Raw genomic sequence first — 24,952 nt, forward strand, 5'->3', positions numbered from 1 at the left:
AACATTTTTTATTATACCTTATTATCTTGTGTTATAAACATCATATAAGCAATTTGAGAGATTGTAGTGCAGTAATACATTTTCTTTGCAGTTAAAATGTTACTGAAGGTTTTTATGTTAATGTGTTTTGTAATGTATTCTTTTTTCCACAAGTTTTTACACTAGTCTAGTTTTGATTGCTTAGGACAATAACTAAAAATATGTGACTGCTACTTAAGTAAACTAAGTAAATCCAAAAAAAAGTTAAAAAACAAAATGGCTGGACTTTATTTGTAACTGAAGACGATAAAACAAGGAGTGTGGGATTCAAGTTATAAAGTGTGGTGTTCTGTAAGCCCCTCAGAGTGGCCTCTCTGTGGCTGGGACTAACGAAGACCCTAACGATCCTCTATTGTGAAGCGTGAGGGGTCAGTCTGCGTTATTCAAGCTAACACTTCAACAAGCGAACAAAGCTCCTTGGATGAGAAGTGAAACGTCTTCAGTTACAAATAAAGTCCACTTGATTCTTTTAAAACTTTTTAAAATTTATTTACCTTGTCCTGGATGTCTGAGAGTCTTCACCAGTGTAAACTAAGTAAAATAAATATCCTGATGCATGCTCGGGTAACGTAATACTAAGTAAACTGCTACAACGTTGCTGAACTGTATCAGACAGCTCTAACTTTTTTAGCACAAACGATTTGGTGAAAAAGCTCTTCGTTATTTATTATCTGCAAAGTTTTTAGGTCTATATTCTGATTTATCTCATTTTGTATTTTGCTTTGTGTGTTGCCTGTTGTTCTGTCTGTACAGCACTTTGGTTGGCCTTGTTGCTGTTTTAAGTGCTCTATAAATAAAATGGTATGGTGTGTAATCACTGAGAAGTTATGGATGGATGGAGAGTATTAATCCTTTGCAGGAAATTACAGGTGAGTAATTAAGTATAATAAGTAAAAGTTTATGATTAAATACTGGATGAGTGAGTGATCACTCTGTTCTTCAGTAAGAGATGTTTCCACCTCTAGAAAGATCTCCCTCTGTTTTTGTTTGCGTTTTGGGGATCAGCTTCAGGGTCCTGGAGTGTTTACCTGCAGTAGGACCCTCTCAAAGACGAGGTCGCTCCCCTTCTTTTTGCTTTCGCCCGTCTCTGCTGCCCCTCCTTCCACTCTGCCCTCTAAACCATCCCCAAGCATGGCCTGCCAGTTTTTCACAATCTAAATTTAAACTGCTGCCGAGCCAACTGCTCGTCTCTCCAGCCACTTCGGGCCTCTGTTATTTTTCTCTGCTGGGGTGAGCTTTCCCCTGTCAGAGGCCCTCAGCCGGGGGGAGAGGTCTGTGGCTCTGAGAGGGGGAGACCGAGAAGAGGGCAGCGGGGGAGCCCGCACTGATCTGGAGCCTGCAGGCCTTCACGGAGCCAAGTTCTACACCGCACCAGAGTTTGGGATTTTACATCAAGAGGTCGTGTTATTCTGGAATTGTGAATCTGTAAAGTGAAGGCATCAGGATGGCGGCTAACGCGGAGGGGACGAAGTCGTTCATCATGAACGAGGAGGAACTGAAAAGGAAGCAGAGGGAGAAGCTCAAGAAGCTGCAGGCCACAGGGGGCAACCCTCGCCCTGCCAGATCACTCTTCTTCTTCACGCTGAAAAATCCTTTCCGTAAGGCCTGCATCAACATTGTGGAATGGAAGTATCCTTCATAGCATGCACCTTACACAAACTACTCAAGTTCCTCGGGTTTCAAGAGGTGACGTGTGACAGTTTCTCACATTTAAACCGCTACGACTTGTTTTAGTGCTCTGATTAAGATCAGTGACAGCCATAATACACAGAGTGTAGGGGCTGACTCAGTGATGATCCATGATGATCATGAGCATCATGAAGGTTTTTTCAAATCTGAGATAACGATCACTGAAGTGTACAGACTTCTGTAACCTTTCAGGCTCGTATCAATATGTGTTGCTCTTTGCTTCCTCTTGAGTTCCCTTTGGAACAAATGGTACTAATCTGTTCATATCAGCCAGACAGAAAGTGAAACAGTCGCCTAGATGTTCTCCTGAACAGCTCATATTCTGCCTTTTTATGTGAAATCATCAACTCTGAATCCATATTATCTGAAGACTTGTGAGCCAAACAGAAGAGTTTCTGCTGTCCAGTCCTGGACTGTGCATGTTTTCTGTGAAAACTAAGTGTTTCCATCTTCAGTGTTTTAAATTATTAGTGTATGAACATAAAGTATAACTTTAAAAGTGACATTTTGTGAGTCAGCGTCACAAAACAAGGATTATGTTTTCCATATTCACTTAAATTCATTACACATACTTTGCTCACTGTCAAAATTGTTTGCATTATTTTGGAAAAAATAAAATAAAATAAAGTTTGCATGCTGTAAAGAGAGCAACATGTATGTAGTAAATGGAGAAAAGCTACTGGTGCTCAACAATCTTAACATTAACAGAGTTGTGGAGTGGACAAACATCTAAGAGCCTATCAGGCATTTTCCCCACGATGAGTCGTCTGTGTTTAAATGGTCTGTCATATTCTTGAACCGTGCAGCTGTCCCACAACATCATCCAGGACATGATGCTGACCTGGCAGGGGAATTTTCTTGGAGAGCCCCCTATGGATGAGAATGAGGCAGCACAGCAGACAGGATTACAGATGCCAGCCCATGGGCTGCTTTAGGGATGATGTTTCAGGCAGTATTTAAAGCCGGTGATCAGCACTGCTGGCCCATTTTATAAGTTTAAAAAAATCTTTCACTGTCAGCCATTATCAAAAAGTATTTTCACTGAAACTTTACCCACTGTGTTATATTATGAACTGGCATATGTTGGTATGATCCTTAACTTTCCCACCCAGAACATTTGAAATCATCATCTTACTGACCATCTTTGCTAACTGTATTGCACTCGCTGTGTTCCTGCCAATGCCTGAAGACGACAGCAATAACACAAACGCAAATTTGGTAAGTTGAACATACAGTAAACAAAATTTATAACAATGGCAAATTAAAAAGTCATATCAGTTTCCTAGAGAGTTACAGCTTTGAACCTGTTTGCTTTGATATTAAATGACTACGGGCTTCAGCTGCCCTTTGGCCTGAGTGCCAAGCCCCATTTAAATCTCTAAATACAACTCAGTTCTTTTATAGGAGTCCCATCTGTGTCTGCAGGGGAACAGTCGTCCAACAGGTGGATGGAAAAGTTCACTGCATTAGTATGCAGTAACAGGAAGTTATAAAAATAGTTGCTTATTAATGTTATTATAGATGTGCTTGGAAATATAAGCACATTTTTTATCATCCAGGACAGTATTAAGACTGTTTAGAAGTGAGACTGCTGATGTGTTTCCAAAAATATTGTATTTTCAAGTATCACAATTCAATTCATTTCTATAGCGCCAAGTCACAACAGAAGTCATCTCAGGGCAATGAACAGAAATGTTCATATATGTAAATAATTTAACATTATTTATCTTAGGAGCAGACTGCTTTGAGTTTAACTCCATCACAGAGCTCTCATCTTGAGCGAGCATGAAGGCGACAGTGGAAAGGAAAAACTCCCTCATGAGAAAGAAACCTTTAGCAGAACCAGACTCAGGACAAACATCCATCTATTTTGACCAGCTGGGTTTGGTAGGAACAGATACACAATGGCAGGTCTAGAATCACATGTTAAGATAGAAATAATATCAAATGAAAACTATTCAATTTTAACAAATAATTTAAGGAAATTAGGTCAATTTATCCTCCAGTAGTCTAAGCCTATAGCAGCATAACAAGTCAACCCTAACTATAGGATTTATCAAAAAGTAAAGTTTTAAGCCCAGTCTTAAAACTGGACAATGTGTCAGCCTCATGGACAGAAACTGAAAGTTGGTTCCACCAGAGAGGAGCCTGAAAACTGAAAGATCTTCCTCCCAGTCTGCTTTTGGAAACTCTAGGAACCACAAGTAAGCCTGCAGTCTGAGAGTGATGTGCTCTGTTAGGAAAATATGGAACAATACTATCTGTCATATAAGATGGAGCTAGGTTGTTGAGAGCTTTGTAGGTTAGAAGTAAGATTTTTAATTCAGTTCTGGATTTGACAGGGAGCCAATGGAGAGAAGCTAAAACTGGAGGGATATGATCTCTCCTGTTAAGACTCTGGCAGCAGCACTTTGGATCAACTGAAGACTTTTTAAAGAAGTATTTGGACCCCCAGATAATAAACCATCGCAATAGTCCAGTCTAGACATGACAAATACATGAACCAGTTTTTCTGCATCACAAGTGTTTTCAGTGCAGTGAGGTTGGTTTGCAAAATAATCTTGGTTCATTAGTCTCACTGCCAGCCCTTTAATTTTTAACATAATTACCAAAAATCAGTTTCTGAGATATGAATGTAAAGACTCTGGGTCCAAATATTGGCACTTTTTTTTAAATCAGTAACTCTTTCAAACATACGACAAAAAAGAACTTGGACTTGGGTGTCTACATTTTCATTATTCACATGACCAGGAATAAAAACGGTAAATAGCTGTTGTTGTTTTTTTTTCATCGCATAAAACAGGTTGATTACAGTTATTATCATCATCATCATCATCATCATCATCATCATTATTATTTATTATTAATTTTATTATTTTTTTGAGGGGAAAAAAAGTCAAAGATTCTAAATCTCTTTGAACTCAGTTTATAATTTTATGAAGGACATTTTGTACTAAAGTGGAGCCCTTAGAACAGAACATGAATAAACTGTAGAAAGGCTTATAAAAAGTAGAACTAATAGATTAAAAAAATAAAGATAAAAAAAAAAAGATAATCTGAGACAATAATTTATAAAGAGAAACTAAGAATGATCATTTTGGAAAGAGCAGTTTGTTTTTTAAGAGTCAAAAATAATTATCTGGAGAAGCAGTTTGATTTTTGTGAGACTTGTATAATTATGATTATGAAATAATATGTTTTAACAGAGTCCAGGCTTTTATTTGGATCAAAATTGCAAATAATTGGACTAATCAGGATCCTATACTGGACACCATGGACAAGTTTTGTTTTACTGACAATTAACAATGATTGCTGTTTATTTGAACAATGATTTGGTTTATTCAAAAAGCTGAAGTTTTGACGGATGCGTCGTACCTCCTATGTATTTTGAAAGTGTCCTTTTTAAAATAGATTGTTTACAAGTTTTCCAGACAAGCTTCTAATAAGTTTTTTCCAGGGTAATTATTTTTTATTAATAAACTACTTGATGCAGCAAGTTACAAAATGAAGCGCAGATGAAAAAGAGCATTACAGCAACAGCAAAGCATGGTATAGGTGTAATTATGGTGTTGGGCTGCTTTTATTGCCTGCTGGAGATATGGGATTTCAGTTAACTGTTAGGAAATATAATTAACAGTTTATAATTTACACAACTTCTTGGTCAGCTGAGGGGCAGGGTTTAAAATGTAAAATAGAAACGAACTTTGATCTGACTTGTGTCATCAGAACTATAGAACATTATCAAGGCATTTATAAGAAACATGTTCACATAGTTCTCAAAAAAGAAGATAGATGGACTTGAGGTGACGTTCTCAGGTCAATAATAAGACAACAACCCAGAACACATATCTAACATAGTTTTAAAATGTTGCTAAGAAAGATCAGTCAGCAAAGAAGCCTTAGACACAGCTAAATAATTTATTACTAAATGACCTCGACAACCTTTATACAAAAAGCAAGAGAAAAGAACAGATGCAAGAAAACAAAAATAAACTTTTGGCTGTTCTCTGTGGTGCTTGAATGTTTGTGAACCCTTTAGACTTTTCTATATTTCTCCATCAGTACGACCTAAATCATCATCAGATTTTCACACAAGTCCTAAAAGTAAATAAAGAGAACCCAGTTAAACAAATGAGACAAAATATTTTACTTGGTTATTTATTTATTGAGGGAAATGCTCCAATATTACATATTTGTGAGTGGCAAAAATATGTGAACCTCTAGGATGAGCAGTTAATTTGAAGGTGAAATTAGAGTCCGGTGTTTTCAATCAATGGGATGATGATCAGGTGTGAGTGGACACCCTGTTTGATTTAAAGAACAGGATCTATCAAAGTCTGCTCCTCACAACATGTTTGTGGAAGTGGATCATGGCAGGAACAAAGGAGGTTTCTGAGGAGCTCAGAAAAAGAGTTGTTGATGCTCATCAGACTGGAAAAGGTAAAAAAAAAAAAAACATATCTAAAGAGTTGGGACTCCACCAGTCCACATTCAGACAGATTGTGTACAAATGGAAGAAATTCAAGACCATTGTTGCCCTCCCCAGGAGTGGTCGACCAACAAAGATCACTCCAAGAGCAAGGTGTGGAATAGTCAGCGAGGTCACAAAGGAGCCCAGGGTAACTTCTAACAGCTGAAGGCCTCTCTCACATTGTTAATGTTCATGAGTCCACCATCAGGAGAACACTGAACAACAATGGTGTGCATGGCAGGGTTGCAAGAAGGAAGCCACTGCTCTCCAAAATGAACATTGCTGCTCGTCTGCAGTTTGTTAAAGGTCACGCGAACAAGCCAGAAGACTGTTGGAAGAATGTTTTGTGGATGGATGAGACCAAAATAGATCTTTTTGGTTTAAATGAAAAGTGTTATGTTTGGAGAAAGAAAAACTTTTTTTCTTCACTAGCATTCCTGCATAAGAACCTTGTCCCATCTGTGAAACATGGTGGTGGTAGTTTCATGGTTTGGGTCTGTTTTGCTGCATCTGGGCCAGGATGGCTTACCATCATTGGACAATGATGGCAACAACTAAATCACATCAGAGAATTGTAGAGGAAAATGTCAGAACATCTGTCCATGAACTGAATCTGAAGAGAAGGTGGATCGTGCAGAAAGACAATGACCCACAAGTCGTTCTACCAAAGAACGGTTCAAGAAGAATTAAGTTCATATTTGGGAATGGCCCAGTCAAAGTTCTGACTTTAATCCAATCCAGATGTGGAAAGATCTGAAGTGAGCAGTTAATGTGAGAAAACCAACCAACATCCAGAGTTGAAGCTGTTCTGTACAGAGGAATGGGCTAAAACTCCTCCAAGCCGGAGTGCAGGGCTGATCAACAGTTACTGAATATGTTTAGTTGAAGTTATTGCAGCACGGGGGGGGGGGGGGAGGGGCAAAGGTTCACATACTTTTACCACCCACAAATATGTAAATATGTATATTATTTATTGAGAAAATTGATCTAATATTACATATTTGAGGGTGGTAAAAGTATGTGAACCTTTTTCTCAATAAATAAATGCCCAAGTATAATATTTTGTCTCATTTGTTTAACTGGGTTCTCTTTATCTATTTTTAGGAATATAGAAAATTTTAAAGAGTTCACAAACATCCAAGCACCACTGTACTTGGAAAGAATATGTGTCGAGTACATTTTGTGTTTTTATTACTGTTGCCTAATCTTAATTTATTGTTGTTTAGTCATTTATTCCTGACTATATCATCATTTATCAGTTTTACATATGCTTAGTTCAGCACATCCTTATTCGATTCACAAAAACGAAATAATGTAAGCAAAAGGGACATAATAAGCATGCTAGCACACTATCTACTTCTACCAGTGAACTCAGCTTATAACATTTAGAACTTATGTCAGTCTTTTTGTTGTGCATTAATTTTATCAATCCCCCAGCCAGAATTTGACCCAGTTTCTAACAACCTTGTTTTGGCTCAGTCCCCAATCCTTTACCAAAACATTGGATTTTCATTCTTCAAGAGTGAGAAATGTAAGAAGAGATGGTTCATCCTCATGTTCCTGTTAGAAGTAGGTCAACCAGGATGGAGTCCACAAATCTTTTCATTCTGCTTCTTCACTCGTAAGCTTAAAAAATACTGCATAACGGTTGTAAGACTGACTGAAACACTACAGCAGTATTTATTTATTTTATAGTATTTTATTGAGCTCTGAACGTTGGAAGGGTGAGCTTTTGACATGTTAAATATTTGTTCCTATTACAGGAAAGTCTGGAGTACATCTTCCTGATCATCTTCACATTGGAGTGCTTTTTGAAGATTATAGCGTATGGCTTGGTGTTCCATGAAGGGGCCTATTTACGGAACTGTTGGAACATATTAGACTTCGTCATCGTTTTCATGGGGTAAGATGAGCTCTGTGCTGCAGCTGGACACCTCTTCTGCCAAACAACCTAGCCTCTCTTTGCTGCAGCAGTTTTTACAAGTTGTAGTGATGTACATGAGGTACGTGTCACTTGTTGTATGACAAATATATGTGTTATATATATGCATACAATATTCACGAGTTCTTCATTTTTCTGACTGTAAATGCCGTGCATTGAATTTAACAGAAATGTGAACGAGAGACGTTATTTATCTTTGACCCATCAAATGAATGGAATCATTTATTTTCAAAATCAAAGTTTAACATCAAACATTTACATTAATTTGGCAAAATATGAAAATAATAACAGACAGTTTCACAGAAAATGAACTTCAAATCACTCGGCGGTGATTTGAGGACTTTGCTTAAGATATTTCTAAAATATCTGTACTGATTTATGAGAGAGAGGTGGGTTTTAGAGTGAAAGGAGATTATCTTACAGAGAACTGTGTGAGGGAAGTTTAATCTGTTTAACCAGAAATTGCACGCTTCGTCAGATCCTCAGCCCGTCCACGGTACACTTGAGTCGAAGAGGAAATCTTTACCTGGTTTGACGATGGATCAGCTCAGTAAGAGTCCTTCAGACTGTTTCAGCGCCTCCGTTCAGAACAGCTAGAAATCCTCGGAGAGTCGTGCGTGGTTAGTTCAAAACAGAATTATAATCCCAAAACGTCCCTGGTTCTTCATAACTCCAAACTCTTCATAACCGGCTGCACTCTCAATCTGCTCATTCTGTTGGACTATCGGACCTGTTGTCAGCCCTCATTCCAACATCTCTCAGAACTCTCATTCTCTTGGAATTCTGGAATTCTTAATTCTTCTCATTCTCCCAGACTCTCAATCTCTAACATGAACTGAGAAGTTGCCACATTTTATTTGGGTCGACTTCCTGTTCAATTTAGAGCTTTCTGATTCGTGGAAGGACCAGAAAGAGGAGTGGTTTCTGACGTAAGTTGTTTATCAACAGTCGAGGTCAGAGAATGAAACTTGTTTAACATACAGAAAAGATTATTGCAGAAGCAGCAGACTTTTTGGAGTCTACTCTTAGTAATCTTCTGAAAAAGTTTAAACATGACATTTCTTCTTCAGTAAACATTTTGGTTGACCGAAGACCAACCTTTCACATACTTACGACAGCTTGCTCATTTCAGACAGAAAAATCAAGAAAGGCATATTCAGGTGATTTCTGCTTTGAATGAGGAACAAAAATCATTACTTACTGTTTATGTAAAATAAAAATTAGTAGTTCTTTTCAACCTGTAAAGCATTGAGTGAACTAACACAATTTGATTATCAAAACATTTGTAAGACAGTAATGATTATAAAGAATTGTCTTTTCTGCTTGATTAATTCAAGAAAGAAAGTTCATCAGATGGCCCAGACTTATTCAGATCAATGAAAATAACAGTCTCTGTCCATCTGGTAGATTTGAGGTTATCTGGTTCACTACAAAGTTAACGTGTAGTGTGTAAAGTTGGATCAAATGAAAACAGGCTTTCTGTGGCTTGATTTGTTTCGAAGGCAAAGGTTTTGCATGTTTGAATGTTTTGTTCTCCTCCTCTGCAGTCTCTTCACTTTTGCTTTGGATACCATAAATATGATAGCAGGGACACCAACGGAGAAGGGTGGGGGGTTTGACATGAAGGCCCTGAGAGCCTTCAGAGTACTGCGGCCCCTTCGCCTCGTTTCTGGAGTTCCCAGTAAGAGACTGTGGTTGAATCCACACAGACTGAGTCTATACAAAACCATTTGATTCATCTGCTGTGGTTCATCAGTATCTTTAGCTACACTGTTGTCTTTCAGGCCTACAGGTGGTGATGAACTCCATCCTCAAAGCCATGCTGCCTCTGCTGCACATCGCCCTGCTGGTCTTCTTGCTGGTCACCATCTATGCTATTATGGGACTGGAACTCTTTAAGTGCAAAATGCATAAGACCTGCTACTACACTGGCACAAGTATTTAATAAAGAACACAATCAATTATATTTACGCTTGAGTTTTCATGGTAAGTTGCTTTATATACATATGTGTGTTTTCTTTCATCCACAGATATCTATGCAATAGCAGAAGGTGAGCTGCCAGCTCCGTGTGCTCAGGCTGGTAATGGACGCCGCTGTACGATCAACGGCTCGGAGTGTCGGCCTAACTGGGAGGGTCCCAACGATGGGATCACTCACTTTGATAACATTGGCTTTGCCATGCTGACTGTGTACCAGTGCATCACCATGGAGGGGTGGACTAAAGTGCTCTACTGGGTCAGTGACTGAATGATTTTTGCTGCAACATTCCCCCATCTGTCACCATTATGAGACGGATTATTAAATGTGTTTAATGGCTGAAAGTCTCATTTTCTCCCAGCTTAATGACGCTATAGGAAACGAGTGGCCGTGGCTCTATTTTGTTCCTCTCATCCTGCTGGGCTCCTTCTTTGTGCTCAATCTCGTTCTGGGTGTGCTCAGTGGGTAAGAATGGCAGCCATATCCGCTATTGTTTACGTTTTGTTTCTTTATATAAACAAATAAATAACCAAATGATCACACTTTTGGTGGGGGGTTTGGTTCCACGCAGGGAGTTTACTAAAGAGCGAGAGAAGGCGCGGTCACGAGGAGAGTTCCAGAAGTTGCGAGAGCGTCAGCAGCTAGATGAAGACGTCCATGGCTACATGGACTGGATCACTCATGCTGAAGTCCTGGATGCTGACAGAGAGGGCAAAGGTCAGCTCTCTACACCCTCTTTGTACCTATGTTAACTATAGGCTATAAATTATAATTCTCATTATGTTGTCAGGTCTCCTGCCTCTGACCAGTGGCGATTCTGACACAGACAGCTTGTATGATCTGGAAGGCAAGAGTCGTATCATCTACTACTAGTGAGTTTCTTGTTCTGTAAATGTATTAATGCGATATCCATGGTTACTTTGAACAGTGAGCAAGAGCTGTTTTTGTGTTTAGTCGTCTGGCTCGACGTTGGAACCGTTTCTTTAGGATGAAGTGCCTGGTTTATGTGAAAACCAAGAGTTTTTACTGGGTGGTGATGTTCCTCGTCTTCCTCAACACTCTGACCATAGCCACAGAGTTCCACCACCAGCCTGACCAGCTGACTAACCTGCAAGGTCAGATATTCATGCAAATGATTTGCTGTGCATTAACTCCTCTTGTTCACATGTTATTTCGCTTCTCTTCTTTTTCACCCCAACAGATGCAGCTAGCCGTGTGCTGCTGGTGCTGTTTGTTATTGAAATGTTTCTGAAGATGTACGCCCTGGGACCCAGAGCTTATTTTATGTCACTGTTTAACCGTTTTGACTTCTTCGTGGTTCTCTGTGGGATCCTGGAGATGATCATGTTGTCAGCTGGGGCCGTGGCCCCTCTGGGTTTCTCCGTGCTCAGGTGTATCCGTCTGCTGAGGATCCTCAAAGTCACAAAGTAAACCTCGTCCCTTCAGATCTGGTGTTACACCAGTCCTGTTACGGTAACAAGTGTTGGTTGACATGTTTAATTTACTTTGGTTTCCTTGTAGGTACTGGACCTCTCTGAGTAACCTCGTGGCCTCTCTCCTCAACTCTGTTCGCTCCATCGCCTCGCTGCTCCTCCTCCTCTTCCTCTTTATTGTCATCTTCTCTCTCCTGGGAATGCAGGTGTTTGGGGGCAAGTTTAACTTCAACGACCACCAACCCCGTCGCAGCAACTTTGACAACTTCCCTCAGGCCCTGATTAGCGTCTTTCAGGTAAAGCTTATTTTAACCTCACTGATGATTGCTGCTTTGTTTTAAACCAAATTTGCATCATTATGTTTGAAGCACTTTTGACATGTCATCCCCATTTGAATGTATTTATGCACATTATTAATGTCTGCCATGTTTTGTTTTAACTTCTATCAGATCCTTACAGGAGAGGAGTGGACCAACATCATGTACAATGGCATTATGGCCTACGGTGGGCCTGTCATCCCTGGCATCCTGGTTTCTATTTACTTCATCATCCTTTTTGTCTGTGGAAACTGTATCCTTCACATCAACCACATATGGCATCTTAGTTACTACTGGCATGTAGGACAATGAGGTTTACTATCACAAATTCTGTTCTCCTGACCTCAGAGCAACCAGATATCCTCCTGAATGTCTTCCTGGCCATCGCTGTAGACAACTTGGCAGAGGCTGAGAGTCTGACCTCAGCTCAGAAAGAAAAGGCAGAGGAGAAGATGAGGAAGAAGCTGCTGAGGTAATTATAGTAACTAATACAAGCTGAATGATCTGATCTGGCCATACTTAGACACGTTTCATTTCACTTCGTTTGTTTTACTGTACAGGTCCAAAATGCCTGAGAAGACTGATGAAGAGAGGGAGAGGATAGCTAAGAAACTAGCAGAGCAGAGGGCCAAGATAGAGGGCATGCCCACCACAGCCAAGGTTAGTGCTTTGTCTGATGTTATGTACTATGTACAGTATTGTGGAGTATATTCTTTAGTACGTATCTGTACTTGTGTTTTTTCACAGCTGAAAATTGATGAATTTGAATCAAATGTCAATGAAGTTAAAGATCCTTTTCCACCTGCTGATTTCCCAGGTAAGACATGTTTTGTTGCATCTTTAAATGGTTCTAGAATTGCGCCGCTCGGGGTGGCTGCATGTTGAAGCAGCTCTGTTACTTTCTTTCTGAGATTTTGCTTTTGGAAACTTTAATTCCTATTTTGCTGGATGTAAATCACATTTTTTTGGATGACTGTTTCCTCTGGTATCAGACGCTGAGCAGATGGAAGGATTTTTACCGAAGCTGTTTTAGTTTTTGACATTTGTTATGATATGTAACCATAACAACAAGGTTTTTTACAACCGGGAACAGCTAATTAACATCTCTAAAGCTCACATAATATCTCAGCTACAGCTCCAAATCTCAAATGAATTGAAAAGGAGGCGCCGTGGATGCATTCCCGTCTACTTGCCGGCTGTGCTCGAGTACCTGATCACTGAGATCCTGGAACTAGCACAAAATACGGCTCGTGACAGCAAAAGGGCCGGGATCATCCCCAGGCACCTGCAGCCGGCTGTCCACGGTGACAAGGAGCTCAGCAGGCTGCTGGGAGGAGTGGCCATCATTCTGGAAGGAGTTCTGTCCAGGATTTGGGCGGTCCTGCTGCCCAGGAGGACCGAGAGGCCAGCTGAGTCTGGGTGGATGGATCGGACAGCTTCTGTGGCCAGTTTCTTCTGATCTGCTGTGGGACGGACCTTTACAAGAGATTCTTCCTACAGCCATCAGTATCTATAACATCTCTTAATGAAACAAGTATAACGAGTTACAACATTTAATTTCCCCTTGGGATTAACAAAGTATTTTTGAATTGAATTTGAATTCAGTGATGTAGCTGTTACAGAAATTTGTCAGGAATGAGAGAAATTCAAAATACTTTACACCTAATGTTTGGTTGGAATGCAGTAGTTGTGCAGTAGCTTACCACAGCAAGTTTGTTCATGCACTTGTTCTGATTTCATATAGTTCTGTTGATCACTATGAAAGAAATCCTCATTTTTAGGCCTTTGGTAAATGATTTTCAAACTGCTTTTTGGCACCGTAGGTGATGATGAGGAGGAAGAGCCTGAAATCCCCATCAGCCCTCGACCTCGACCAATGGCTGACCTGCAGCTGAAGGAAGAAGCAGTTCCTTTGCCAGAAGCCAGCTCCTTTTACATTTTTGGCCCTCAGAACAAGTATGAATCTAACCCTCCTTCTGACAGAGAATACGAAATACGCGTGAAAATCTTACGTATTGTAAATAATCCTTTTCATGTGCATCTTCTTTTCCTTTGTTTGTTATTTTGTGTCCAGGTTTCGTAAGCTGTGTTATAAAATCATCAACGCTTCATCTTTTACCAATCTGATCCTCCTCTTCATCCTGCTCTCCTCCATCTCGCTGGCAGCTGAGGACCCCATTGATCCAAAGTCCTACAGAAACCAGGTGCCATCAGGTCTCGCACAACAAGCTGGAAAATATGTGCATAAAGAAGGCAAAACGTAACAACTCTGTCTTTCTGGGTCCTCTTTGTCCAGATCTTGGCTTATGCTGATATTGTCTTCACAACGGTGTTCACCATTGAGATTGTGCTGAAGGTAGATTAAGCAAACGTCTTGTTTTTAAGATTGGGATTATTTTAGATAAAAGGAAACACTGTGAATATTACAATTCCAATGTCACAAACATGAATGTAAAATTAATGAAAAATAATTTGACAGCTTTTCAACATTAGGATTAAATTTTAATAACATTCTCCAAGTAATTATTGACCATGTATAAACATGTTTTATTTCATTTCTTTACTGTTTTACTGTGCACATCTAAAATGTCTGAGAAGACTAATGCTTATAAGATTACTAACCTTAAGAAACAACCCAATCAAAGATGGCTGCCACAGCTTATTGACCTTAGCAAACACAAAGATGGTTTTAACTCAGTTTAACAGAATTTGTGCTAAAATCTGGTGGGGTTGTAGCTGAGAGTCATCCGCAACTCAAGTACTAAAAGATTGTTCAAGATTTTTGTTTGAAATTGATGTTTGATTTAATATTTTATAAAGTAAAAAAATATTTGATTTTAGGAGCTGAAATCAGTGACAATATTAATTTTAAAAAGCACTTAAAAAAAAGAGTAAAGTATCCAAATATTTGCTGATAACTTTTCAAGTTATGGACCAGTCGATATGTGTGATTTTAAGCCTGAGCACCTGCCCTCCTGCCTCTGGGTTGCTCTGAAACACCTCTGTTTGTCCCCGACAGATGACCGTGTACGGAGCATTTATGCACAAAGGCTCTTTCTGTCGGAACTCTTTCAACATCCTGGATCTGATTGTGGTCGGAGTGTCGCTCCTGTCTATGGGAATGGAGTGAGTTTATCTTTACTAATAATATAATTACTTACAGAAGGTCACTGTTGCCGTTCTTATCAAATTATAGTTTATATTTCTGAGACATGCTGTTTATTATGTGATGTTTGCAGGTCCAGCGCCATTTCTGTCGTAAAGATTCTCAGGGTGCTGAGGGTGCTGAGGCCTCTTAGAGCCATCAACAGAGCCAAAGGACTAAAGGTGCAGCAACAGGCTTCAACCATTCATTTGATCAAATGTACAGTTAGTTACAGAAAAGCCCTGATCATATATATGTATTTAAGCAAGTTTAAATTTGATCAAAAATTTTAATGTAGTTCATCCCAAATCAACAGTCAGGTCTTTTCTATGATGTCACAAGATCAGCTGAAAGGATTATTATTAGAGTAATAGAGAATGAGTGACTTTAACAATGAAGAACATTAAATATCTGTTTCTTTTGTGTTTTTGGGGAAATTTTGGAGTTTACCTGATAAAGCCAGGGCTTAATTTGAGCCCGATCCTGCCGGAACAGGATCCGGGAACTCTCTTATTTTGACAGGATGTTTTCCGGTAACTGTTTGTTTGGATCCGGTAAATCTCAGGCTTGCTAATAATAAAGTTATGAACAAATTTGACTGCCTTGAATGAATAAAACCTATACTGGACATGTAATCTGAAAACAATAATTACATAAACACTAATACTACTCTTAAAAAAAATCTCCGCCCCTAGAAGTACAGTCATGGGCAATTTCATTATAAGCACAAAAATGTAATTAAACAGCACAAATAAATTGCAAATCAGTTTTACAGTTTAATAAAATTAATAAAATTTTGATTATTTATTAAAAATACTGGAGAGAAATGTTTGATGGGTAATCAAGTGACATACGTCACGTTTCAAAACAACAGCGTCAATTTGCCAAAATAACAGCGATCAAAATGTCGAAAAGACAGTCCAATTTACTTTCATAAAAAAAAAACGCATGAAGGCAGTGGCAATGGAGATTGTACTTGACATGGGGGGGTGGGAGCTGTTAGGATGCTTGAGAGAAACGGAGCACATAGGGTTATCAAGGTCAAGATCAAGGTCAAGGTTTCTTTATTTTCATTCGCATTGCATGTGGTACATGTGGTGGAACTAAATTGTGTACACTGGATCCCAGTTACATCCAACAAAAGTATAAATTGTAACGAAAAACAGTAATAAAATCTAAGATATAAACTAAGAAATACGCTAAACTAAGAAAATGCTAAACACTTAATAGCGCAACAACAGTAATAAACTGAACAACAGCAGCACGAACATGAGTCTGTGTGAGCAGGTGAGTACGAATAAACACAACAGCATGAATTAAATCAGCAGCATGAGATCAGCAGCATGAGATCAGCAGCATGGATATAGTCAGTTATAGTTAAACACAAATGTTTACTTATGTAGGTAAACGTAGATGTTTAACAGCCCATTAAAATACAGCATAAAGCAGGAAATGGCATCTACTTTATTCAAAATTTTCTGGGGGAGGACTCCAAGACCCCCCACCCCCCGGATTATTTGTGTTCCGGCATTGTTAAGCACTGCATATAGCTTCAAATTTTATTGTGCAATCATTAAAGTAATTTAGATGTCTACTTCCACACACCCGAAGTGTGACAGAATCTAAACTGAGCCAAGAGTTCAAATCTTAACAGTAAACACTAGGGTATTTTCTTAACTGTGCAAAAGTTTTAAACTGCCCCTAAGAAGAAGTGTATCTAAACATTCAATATCTGAAAGTCCTGAAATGAATTTAAAAAAACAATCTAACAAAAACCCAGCTGATCATCTATGACATGCTTTCACTTTGTTGGTGCCAACATAATATTTTGTTTGTCAAAGGTCTGATTCAAAATTATTTTTTGCCAAGTTATCTAGTCTGTTGACAGCTCGCTTGCTTGCTTGCTTGAGTTTAGGAGCCTGTTAATGCCTGAATTACAGGTCAGAGTTAAGAGACTTAAAATATTCATCCAAAAATTATCCGGTACTGGACTGTTAATGAGTGCGGAAAAAAACTAAAGTCCAAGGAAAAAGTCCACAGAAATCCTGAAGATTTATTGATTACCCTTCAAATTAAAAAGTCACAAGAAAGTTTGGCTGCCTGGATTTCAGGTTGTATTTTTGAAACACAAGAAGAATAAGAAATATGTTAAATTCAGTTCAATTCAGTTTATTTACATAGTGCTACATCACAGCAGATCTCAGGGCACTGCACAAAAACAGAAACAGTGGTTAACCGTGTGTATTTGTTACTGAGCATACCTGATGAAGGAAACAGTTTTATGACTGATGTTGGCAGCTAGAAAGGCCAACAGAAGAATAAAGAGAGAAGTATTTACAAATGAACTAACCGTCACAATGTTTTACAGTATAACTGTGAAACAACAGCACCAGCCTTGGTTATTGGACCAGTTTAAGCCAGGACACATGAAGACAGTGGTCCCAGTGAGGGGACAGCGTGACCTCAGCTTTAACTGTGTTACAGAATGTTGTAAAGACTCGTGATCATTATTTACCCCCGTGAGGGTTATGGAACAAATGCATCAAACGGTGATACTTCAGTTTGTACTCAGACGTGACAAACAGGTGAAATATTTACCTTGTATCTGTTTTCACTCATTTCTGGTTATTTCTTATGTTTTTCTTTTACAGCATGTGGTCCAGTGTGTGTTTGTAGCCATCAAAACAATTGGCAACATTGTCCTGGTCACCATGCTGCTCAACTTCATGTTTGCCTGCATTGGAGTACAACTCTTTAAGGTAGATTTTTTAATGTTACTGTAAAAGTCACATTTCCAAACGGATCCTTTAGAAGAATAGAAGTCAGGCTGCTTGTGTATTAATACTATTAATACTATACTAATCCCTTCCCTCCCAGGGTAAATTCTACAGCTGCACAGATCCGACCAAAGTGACTGCAGAGGAATGCCAGTAAGGCAAAACACGCTTCACGTAGTAGATTTCATGCCTCAGAACTGTACCGGTGTTTTCGAGGCACCGCTCACTGTGCATGCTTTCAGGGGCTCCTTCCTGAAGCACATCGAGAGCTCGCTGCAGGACACCGTGGTGGCTAAAAGAGAATGGCTCAACAGTGACTTCAACTTTGACAACGTGCTCTACGGGATGCTGGCTCTGTTCACCGTTTCTACCTTTGAAGGCTGGCCAAAGTAAATTCAAAATATGTTTTAACTGAACAGATTTCAGTTTTATAAGGGTTCAGTTTTAGCCTGCTGGATATCATTTAATAATTATTGTTGTTTTATTGCGTGGAGAGAAATGAACTGTCTCTGATGTGTTGCCAGGCTTTTATACCGAGCCATAGATTCAGCAGAGGAAGATTTGGGTCCCGTCTACAACAACCGTGTGGATGTGTCCATCTTCTTCATTATCTATATCATCCTCATCGCCTTCTTCATGATGAACATCTTTGTGGGTTTTGTCATCGTCACCTTCCAGGAGCAGGGCGAGCAGGAGTATAAGAACTGCGAGCTGGACAAGAACCAGGTAGGATGAAGCTGAGGACATCGAAAATCTAAAACCACGATTTTTGTCGATTGATTACTTAAAAAAATAAAAACCCACACACACTTCCTGTTTGTTGTGCCTCTCCTCAGCGTCAGTGTGTGCAGTACGCTTTGAAGGCTCGCCCTCTGAGATGCTACATCCCTAAAAACCCCTCCCAGTACAGGGTTTGGTACATTGTCACCTCCTGTTACTTTGAGTACCTGATGTTCTTCCTGATTATGCTGAACACCTTGTGTCTGGGCATGCAGGTATGTACATAATCAGATTACAACCTAAAACCAGGATTGCCAGCAGAAGTCGGCATTTATCTGACCATTTATCAAATGAGAGATTGAAATATGGAAACACTAATGAAGATGTTGAGCCACACCTTTTGGCATTACATTGATGGCATTAGATGATGGGAAAAGTTTTACTCCAATCTTCAGGTTAAACTTTATTTTATGTGAAGTCATTCTTTCCCTCTCTGAACAGCACTGCAACCAGTCGGACCACGTTACCAAGCTGTCCGACACTCTGAACTTGATCTTCACCGTGCTCTTCACGGTAGAGATGATACTGAAGCTCATGGCCTTCAAAGTCAGGGTAAATACGTCACTTTCCTCCCACAATTACACCTCAACCTATATTTTCTGTGTCAGTACCATTTATCTCCTTATTCAGGGCTACTTTGGAGACCCCTGGAATGTCTTTGACTTCATCATCGTCATTGGTAGCGTTGTTGATGTCATTCTAAGTGAAGTTGATGTGAGTATATGTATCATATGTTTTTTTAATAACAAACTGAAATAATCCCAAGTATCAGATTCTCATTGCAGATGCCGGTAAAGTTAATCTTTATGAGGTATCTTGGACTAAAAAGACTATTTATTCAGTATTCTGACCCAGATTTGAGGCACCACATCTGATTAGTGTCTGAAAATCTAGCTCATGGGACGGGGTCAGTAATGTGGTCATCCATTCCCACCTCCCTCCTCCCCCACTCTCCTTCATGCCACTGCTCCACAACTATTAATGTCACTGTTTTCAATGATTTGACATCTTATGAGTTGTGTGAGCACCTAAAAAGAGCACATTAGTTAAAGATTTATGCTATTCCAGTCACATCTTTTGTCATCCTTGCACTGCCTTGTCCTCATTGTTTCACCCACAAACACATTTTCTCCTGTTCATCTTTTTTTCTTCATGTTCTCATCAGTCCTTCTGTCCTCCACAAGTCTCACTCCTCACCTGTCTATCCTCCACAGACTGCGCTGGAATCCAGTGGAGGGCTGTACTGTCTCCATGGCTGTGCTGTAAATATCTGCACCGCTGCATGAGCCTTGTTGCCGTGTGAGCACATACTAAGCCATGACTCCTCTACTCAAATGAACATCTCAGACCTGTTGTAAAAGTGATTTGTTTCTTTCTTCCTGCTGTCTGATCCATCTGACAGAGCAAATTAAAAACTGGCTTTAGTGTTTAAAGTTACTGGCTTGACTGATAAGAGTTATAATATTTTAGTAGCCGATTGTGTGCATTTTGCTTATTTTGCATGACTTTTAGCTTTTTAGCACATCATACATATAGCTTTCTTTTATTCCCCAATCCGATAACCTTTTTTGAAAACTTGATGAAAGAAAAAGTGTATAGTGCCCTGTTTAAGTGTATTAAACAGAATTAACACTTCATCTTTGTGTAGGAGACGAATCCTATGCAAGAAATTGCGGTAAGTCAACATTCTCTCCACTTTAAAAAAAGTTGTGAGTTTGTGTTTCGCTCCCTTTAAGTAATTTTTATCTTTTCGTCCACAGGCTTCTGAAAATGCTTCAGTGTCCATCACCTTCTTCCGACTTTTCCGTGTGATGCGTCTGGTCAAACTGCTGAATCGATCGGAGGGCATCCGTAACCTGCTGTGGACCTTCATCAAGGCCTTCCAGGTTTTCAGAATCATCACCACTTTCTTGCTATCATTATTTTTATTTCAATTCTTTACTGTGCTTCTGATCAATTTGATTTTCTCTGCAGGGTCTCCCTCACGTAGCTCTGCTCATAGTGATGCTCTTCTTCATCTATGCTGTCATTGGGATGCAGGTACAGTCAATAGTGTCTGTTCTGTTAAAGACAATAAGTCTCTGTGGGCTCTTTATGTCTGGTTCATGTCACCAAGACAAGCTGATCTAGATATACTGATGAAAAATGTTTTGGTTTGGATTGTTCCAACCCTTAGATCTTTGGAAAGATAGCTTTAGTGGATGGCACCCAAATCAATCGCAACAACAACTTCCAGACATTCCCTCAGGCTGTTCTGATGTTATTCCGGTGAGTTTCGTAGACAAGATATAGGATTAACAAAATAATATATATATATATTTTTTAATTTCATTACTTAAGAGAGTGCTCATGTGTTTAGATGTGCCACCGGAGAGGCTTGGCAAGAGGTTATGATGGCGTCAATGTACGGGAAGAAGTGTGACCCCAAGTCTGATTTCCTGCCGGGAGAAGAGTACACCTGCGGGTCCAACTTTGCTGTTTTCTACTTCCTCAGTTTCTACTGTCTCTGTGCATTCCTGGTTAGAAGCCGTTCTTTTCAGTTTAGCCAGTTTGACTAAGTTTTATTTTCTCAGAAAACTTCAATGATGTTTATCTTTTCTTTCTAACCTATTCAGATCTTGAACCTGTTTGTGGCCGTCATCATGGACAACTTTGACTACCTGACCCGTGATTGGTCTCTTCTTGGACCACACCATTTGGACGAGTTTAAGAAAATCTGGGCTGAATATGACCCCGAAGCCACGTGAGAGTGAAGGCTAAATAATTTTTTTTTTTTTTTTGGAAAAATAGGATTTTATAATAAATACCTCTAATCTACAGGGGGAGAATTAAACATCTGGATGTTGTGACGCTGCTACGAAGTATTCAACCCCCGTTGGGCTTCGGCAAGTTCTGTCCACATCGTGCTGCATGCAAGGTAAGCCGAACATTCATCCATGTTCATGCCCATTTGTTCCAGTTTTTTTTAGAAAGACACAAAGAGAGTCTTTCATTGTGTGTGGGGCGACTGTTGCTGAGTGGTTAGTCGTCGTCCAATGCGACAGCTGGAGGTTTGATTCCAACAGTCACATGCTCAAGTGTCCCTGGGCAAGACACTGAACCCCTCACTGCTTCCGATGTGTCCCATCGGTGTATGAATGTGATAAAGCACTAATTATTCTTTGTATACATAGTAGAGTGCTGTATGAATGGATAAATGAGGGCACAGATTGTAGTGTAAAGAGCTTTGAGCATCTTGATAGGATAGAAAAGCGCTATATAAAGTCCATTTACCATTTGTTCTGTCTGTAGAGGTTGGTTGGTATGAACATGCCTCTCAACAGCGATGGCACCGTTACTTTCAATGCCACCTTGTTCGCTCTGGTCAGGACTGCACTCAAAATCAAAACAGAAGGTACACAATCACCTGAAAATATACCCACTGTCTTCAGTCACCTCCTATAATTCTGTTATCCCTTCTCAAAATAATTCCTACAGGAAATTTCGAGCAGGCCAATGAAGAGCTGAGAGCCATCATAAAGCAAATCTGGAAACGCACAAGTATGAAACTGTTGGACCAGGTCATCCCCCCTATAGGAGGTAAGTCTGTCGACACCTTTCACCTTTACAAAACAATCTAAAACGTCTGACAAAGAAAACACTGACTTACAGATGACGAGGTTACCGTGGGGAAGTTCTATGCCACCTTTTTGCTCCAAGATCATTTCCGTAAGTTCATGAAACGACAGGAGGAGTACTACGGTTACCGTCCAACTAAGAAGAGCGCCTCAGGACCAGAAATCCAGGTGAACTTGTTTAGCTGTGATTGCATTGGCTGTGAAACTCCACTGCAGCTGCTTCTGTATCATCTACTGCTGTTTTTACATCTTTTTTTCCTGTCCTTATGAACACACAGGGTTTTAGCTTGTCCTGTTCCTGTTTGTTAATTTTAGGCTGGTTTGAGGAGTATAGAAGAAGAAGCTGCTCCAGAGATGCACAGAGCGATTTCAGGAGACCTGCAAAATGAGGAAGAAATGGACAGAGCTATGGAAGAGGCTGGAGAAGAAGCCATTTACCAGGTATGAAATAAATTTCGTTATTGCATTTCACTGTCATGGTCACACTATCACGTATGCATCATCATAGTCACTGCTTGTTAACTACAAACTTGTTCTCGGGTAGTCTGAAGAAAAAAAATCTCTGAAAAGAATTGCAGCTATGATGCCCGTTAATGCTCTCCTAAACCTACCTTCATGTTTTAAAAACCATTGCTTTCTTTCACTGTAATGTGAATTTTCCTGCTCGTCTTGCTTTGTCTCCAGCGTTCACATGATCTGTTTGGTAACCGAGTAGACTCCTTCACGTCCTCCGAGACCGCCAACGCTCAGAGCGCTCAGGTGACCAACCAACGACCCCTCCAGTTTTCCGAAAGCCAGTCCGAGTCTCCGCCAAACTCCTCTGCTTTGATGCCCAGCACAGACTTTTTCCCCACAACTGCACCAAAGAGCAACACTAACAACAACGCCTTCGCAGAGTGAGTGCCAACACACCCTGTAGGTCTAACTTTGATGACGTACGCTGGTAAAATTATCTGATTTTCTTCCCCCACAAGATTTTCTTTTGAAAGAGAAGGAAGCCCAGAAGAATTCTACAATCCTTATGAGGATGACGAGCCAGGTATAAACTAAGACTTATTGAATAAAATCAGTAAAGGAAGAATACTCAAGTCACATAAGTAGCATGTATTTGTTTTAAAGGCCAAATTTTTATTAGTCTGAATAAAAAAAATCAGTCAACACTGAAGATTTAAAAAACTAAATGTCTTTAATGGTTTTAGACAAACACTCCTGGAACTTTCCTGTGAGAACAGATAAAACACAGGTAAGTATGAGGCAGACTCATCTAGCAGAGATGACCCTGATTAGAGTAGTTTATGCACAAACATGTTTCTTTTGCAGTTTCCTTATGACCCCAACTATGGAGATGGTCGTAGTTATCAGTATGCAGCAGATCGACTCGTCCAGGAGGTCAGTGAAGAAGTTATATCTGTCATTATCCATATAGGTTTTACACCAAAAAGAAACTAATGTAATTTTTCTGAACTTGATATAAGCAGTTTTTACTGAGCAAAAACAGATTTCTGTTTTTAAGTGGCTTGATTTATAAAGAGTGTAATTTGAAATATAAATGTATCATTTGATGTAAAATACCGAATAGAAAAAAATAACTGCTTGTAACAGTTTGTTGATTTTCCTCAGGCTCTTGAAAGAGGTGGTCTTGTATCTTTGGCCAAAGACCCGGACTTTGTCTCTGTAACTAAGGAGGAAATGGCCGAAGCTATGCGCATCCCCGTATCTGAAATGGAGGGCATGGCTAGGGGCATCCTCAACGAACGCTCTGGCAGCATCCCCTCTGCTAAAAAGAGACGTCCTGTCCCCGTACCTCCGTCTGCTCCTGCTGTGGTGGGACAAAAAAACAACCACCCAGAGCCGGCCGTTAGGAAAAAGAGACGTCCAATTCCTACCCAGAAGAAACCGGGCGACTCAGAAGTTTAAAAGATGTTAGCTGAGTTTACATGGTTAAATTGTGGAATTTTTTTTTTTTAACTCTTCAAAGGGGCTTCCTCTCAATAGCATCAATTTGCTTGTTGACCGTTTGACAATCTTTGTCTGCCTGCGTGACTGAAGGTCAGGAAACAGATTGGAGCAAGTGAAAGTGTCAAGAGTGGTCGAAGCCAAACGAAGGAGAAACTAAACATCTGATAGGCACCTTTCAGATTCATTGGACTAATAAAAACACAAACCCATGTCAAAGTAAATCGATTGACGTACTTCTTTCTTTGTAGCATTTATTGAAGAGATCCATTCCACTTAGGGGACACCTGTGAGTGAGTAAAGTGTCTTACTATACGCCGAGGGAGGCAGGACAGTGACCTTTGACTAAAATGTCTATAAAAGAAAAAGAAACCCGATTTTACTGAAGACGGTGGGAACTTTGTGGAAACGAGTTGCTTTGCCTCCAGATCCAAAGTCTGACAGCACTTGGGGGAATCTGGAGCTTTCACAGCAAAGTACAACGATGTTCTGTCATTTAATCGTACAAAGGTTTACCAACTTTTCTCTGGTTCGAACAATTCGCAGTTGAAAGTAACAGAGGTATTTTTATTTTTGTAAATACAGAGGTATACATCTTGCAATGGGAAATTGTTTGCGCAGTTTCAACAAATGGAATAAATTTACTGTTCCAGATTTTAGGGTTTTTCTTTATATTAATGTTGAAGCTCTTTTGTTTAGAGCAGTTTAGCACAGAGGAGCCTGAAGCATACCTGGAGTATGGTTGATTTAGCTTAAAGGCTCACCGAGGTTTATATCTGTGGACATATTTGCACTTGATTCATGTTTT

At 39.7% G+C, this 24,952-nt stretch overlaps 1 protein-coding gene across 1 annotated transcript; it reads left to right on the plus strand.

The window, feature by feature from the left end:
* Positions 1–1,249: 1,249 nt before the first annotated feature.
* On the plus strand, positions 1,250–24,368 carry LOC119417628 (dihydropyridine-sensitive L-type skeletal muscle calcium channel subunit alpha-1). Its single transcript, XM_037684880.1, has 45 exons — positions 1,250–1,668; positions 2,841–2,946; positions 7,963–8,102; positions 9,689–9,822; positions 9,926–10,078; positions 10,172–10,377; positions 10,481–10,584; positions 10,691–10,836; positions 10,910–10,991; positions 11,074–11,234; positions 11,321–11,546; positions 11,641–11,848; positions 12,002–12,122; positions 12,227–12,341; positions 12,430–12,529; positions 12,617–12,686; positions 13,693–13,825; positions 13,944–14,073; positions 14,166–14,225; positions 14,889–14,995; positions 15,109–15,196; positions 17,666–17,773; positions 17,892–17,944; positions 18,034–18,180; positions 18,316–18,517; positions 18,628–18,786; positions 19,013–19,123; positions 19,202–19,285; positions 19,786–19,833; positions 20,220–20,246; positions 20,332–20,457; positions 20,546–20,611; positions 20,748–20,839; positions 20,931–21,090; positions 21,187–21,314; positions 21,392–21,488; positions 21,863–21,965; positions 22,049–22,150; positions 22,223–22,356; positions 22,504–22,629; positions 22,873–23,084; positions 23,163–23,227; positions 23,388–23,431; positions 23,509–23,577; positions 23,809–24,368. Exons 1-45 carry the CDS (start codon positions 1,484–1,486, stop codon positions 24,103–24,105), a joined length of 5,535 nt encoding a protein of 1,844 aa, XP_037540808.1. The 5' UTR covers positions 1,250–1,483; the 3' UTR covers positions 24,106–24,368.
* Positions 24,369–24,952: the final 584 nt, after the last annotated feature.

This window comes from Nematolebias whitei, chromosome 11, assembly GCF_014905685.2.
Source record: "Nematolebias whitei isolate Nwh7 chromosome 11, NemWhi1, whole genome shotgun sequence".
Lineage (NCBI taxonomy): Eukaryota > Metazoa > Chordata > Actinopteri > Cyprinodontiformes > Rivulidae > Nematolebias > Nematolebias whitei.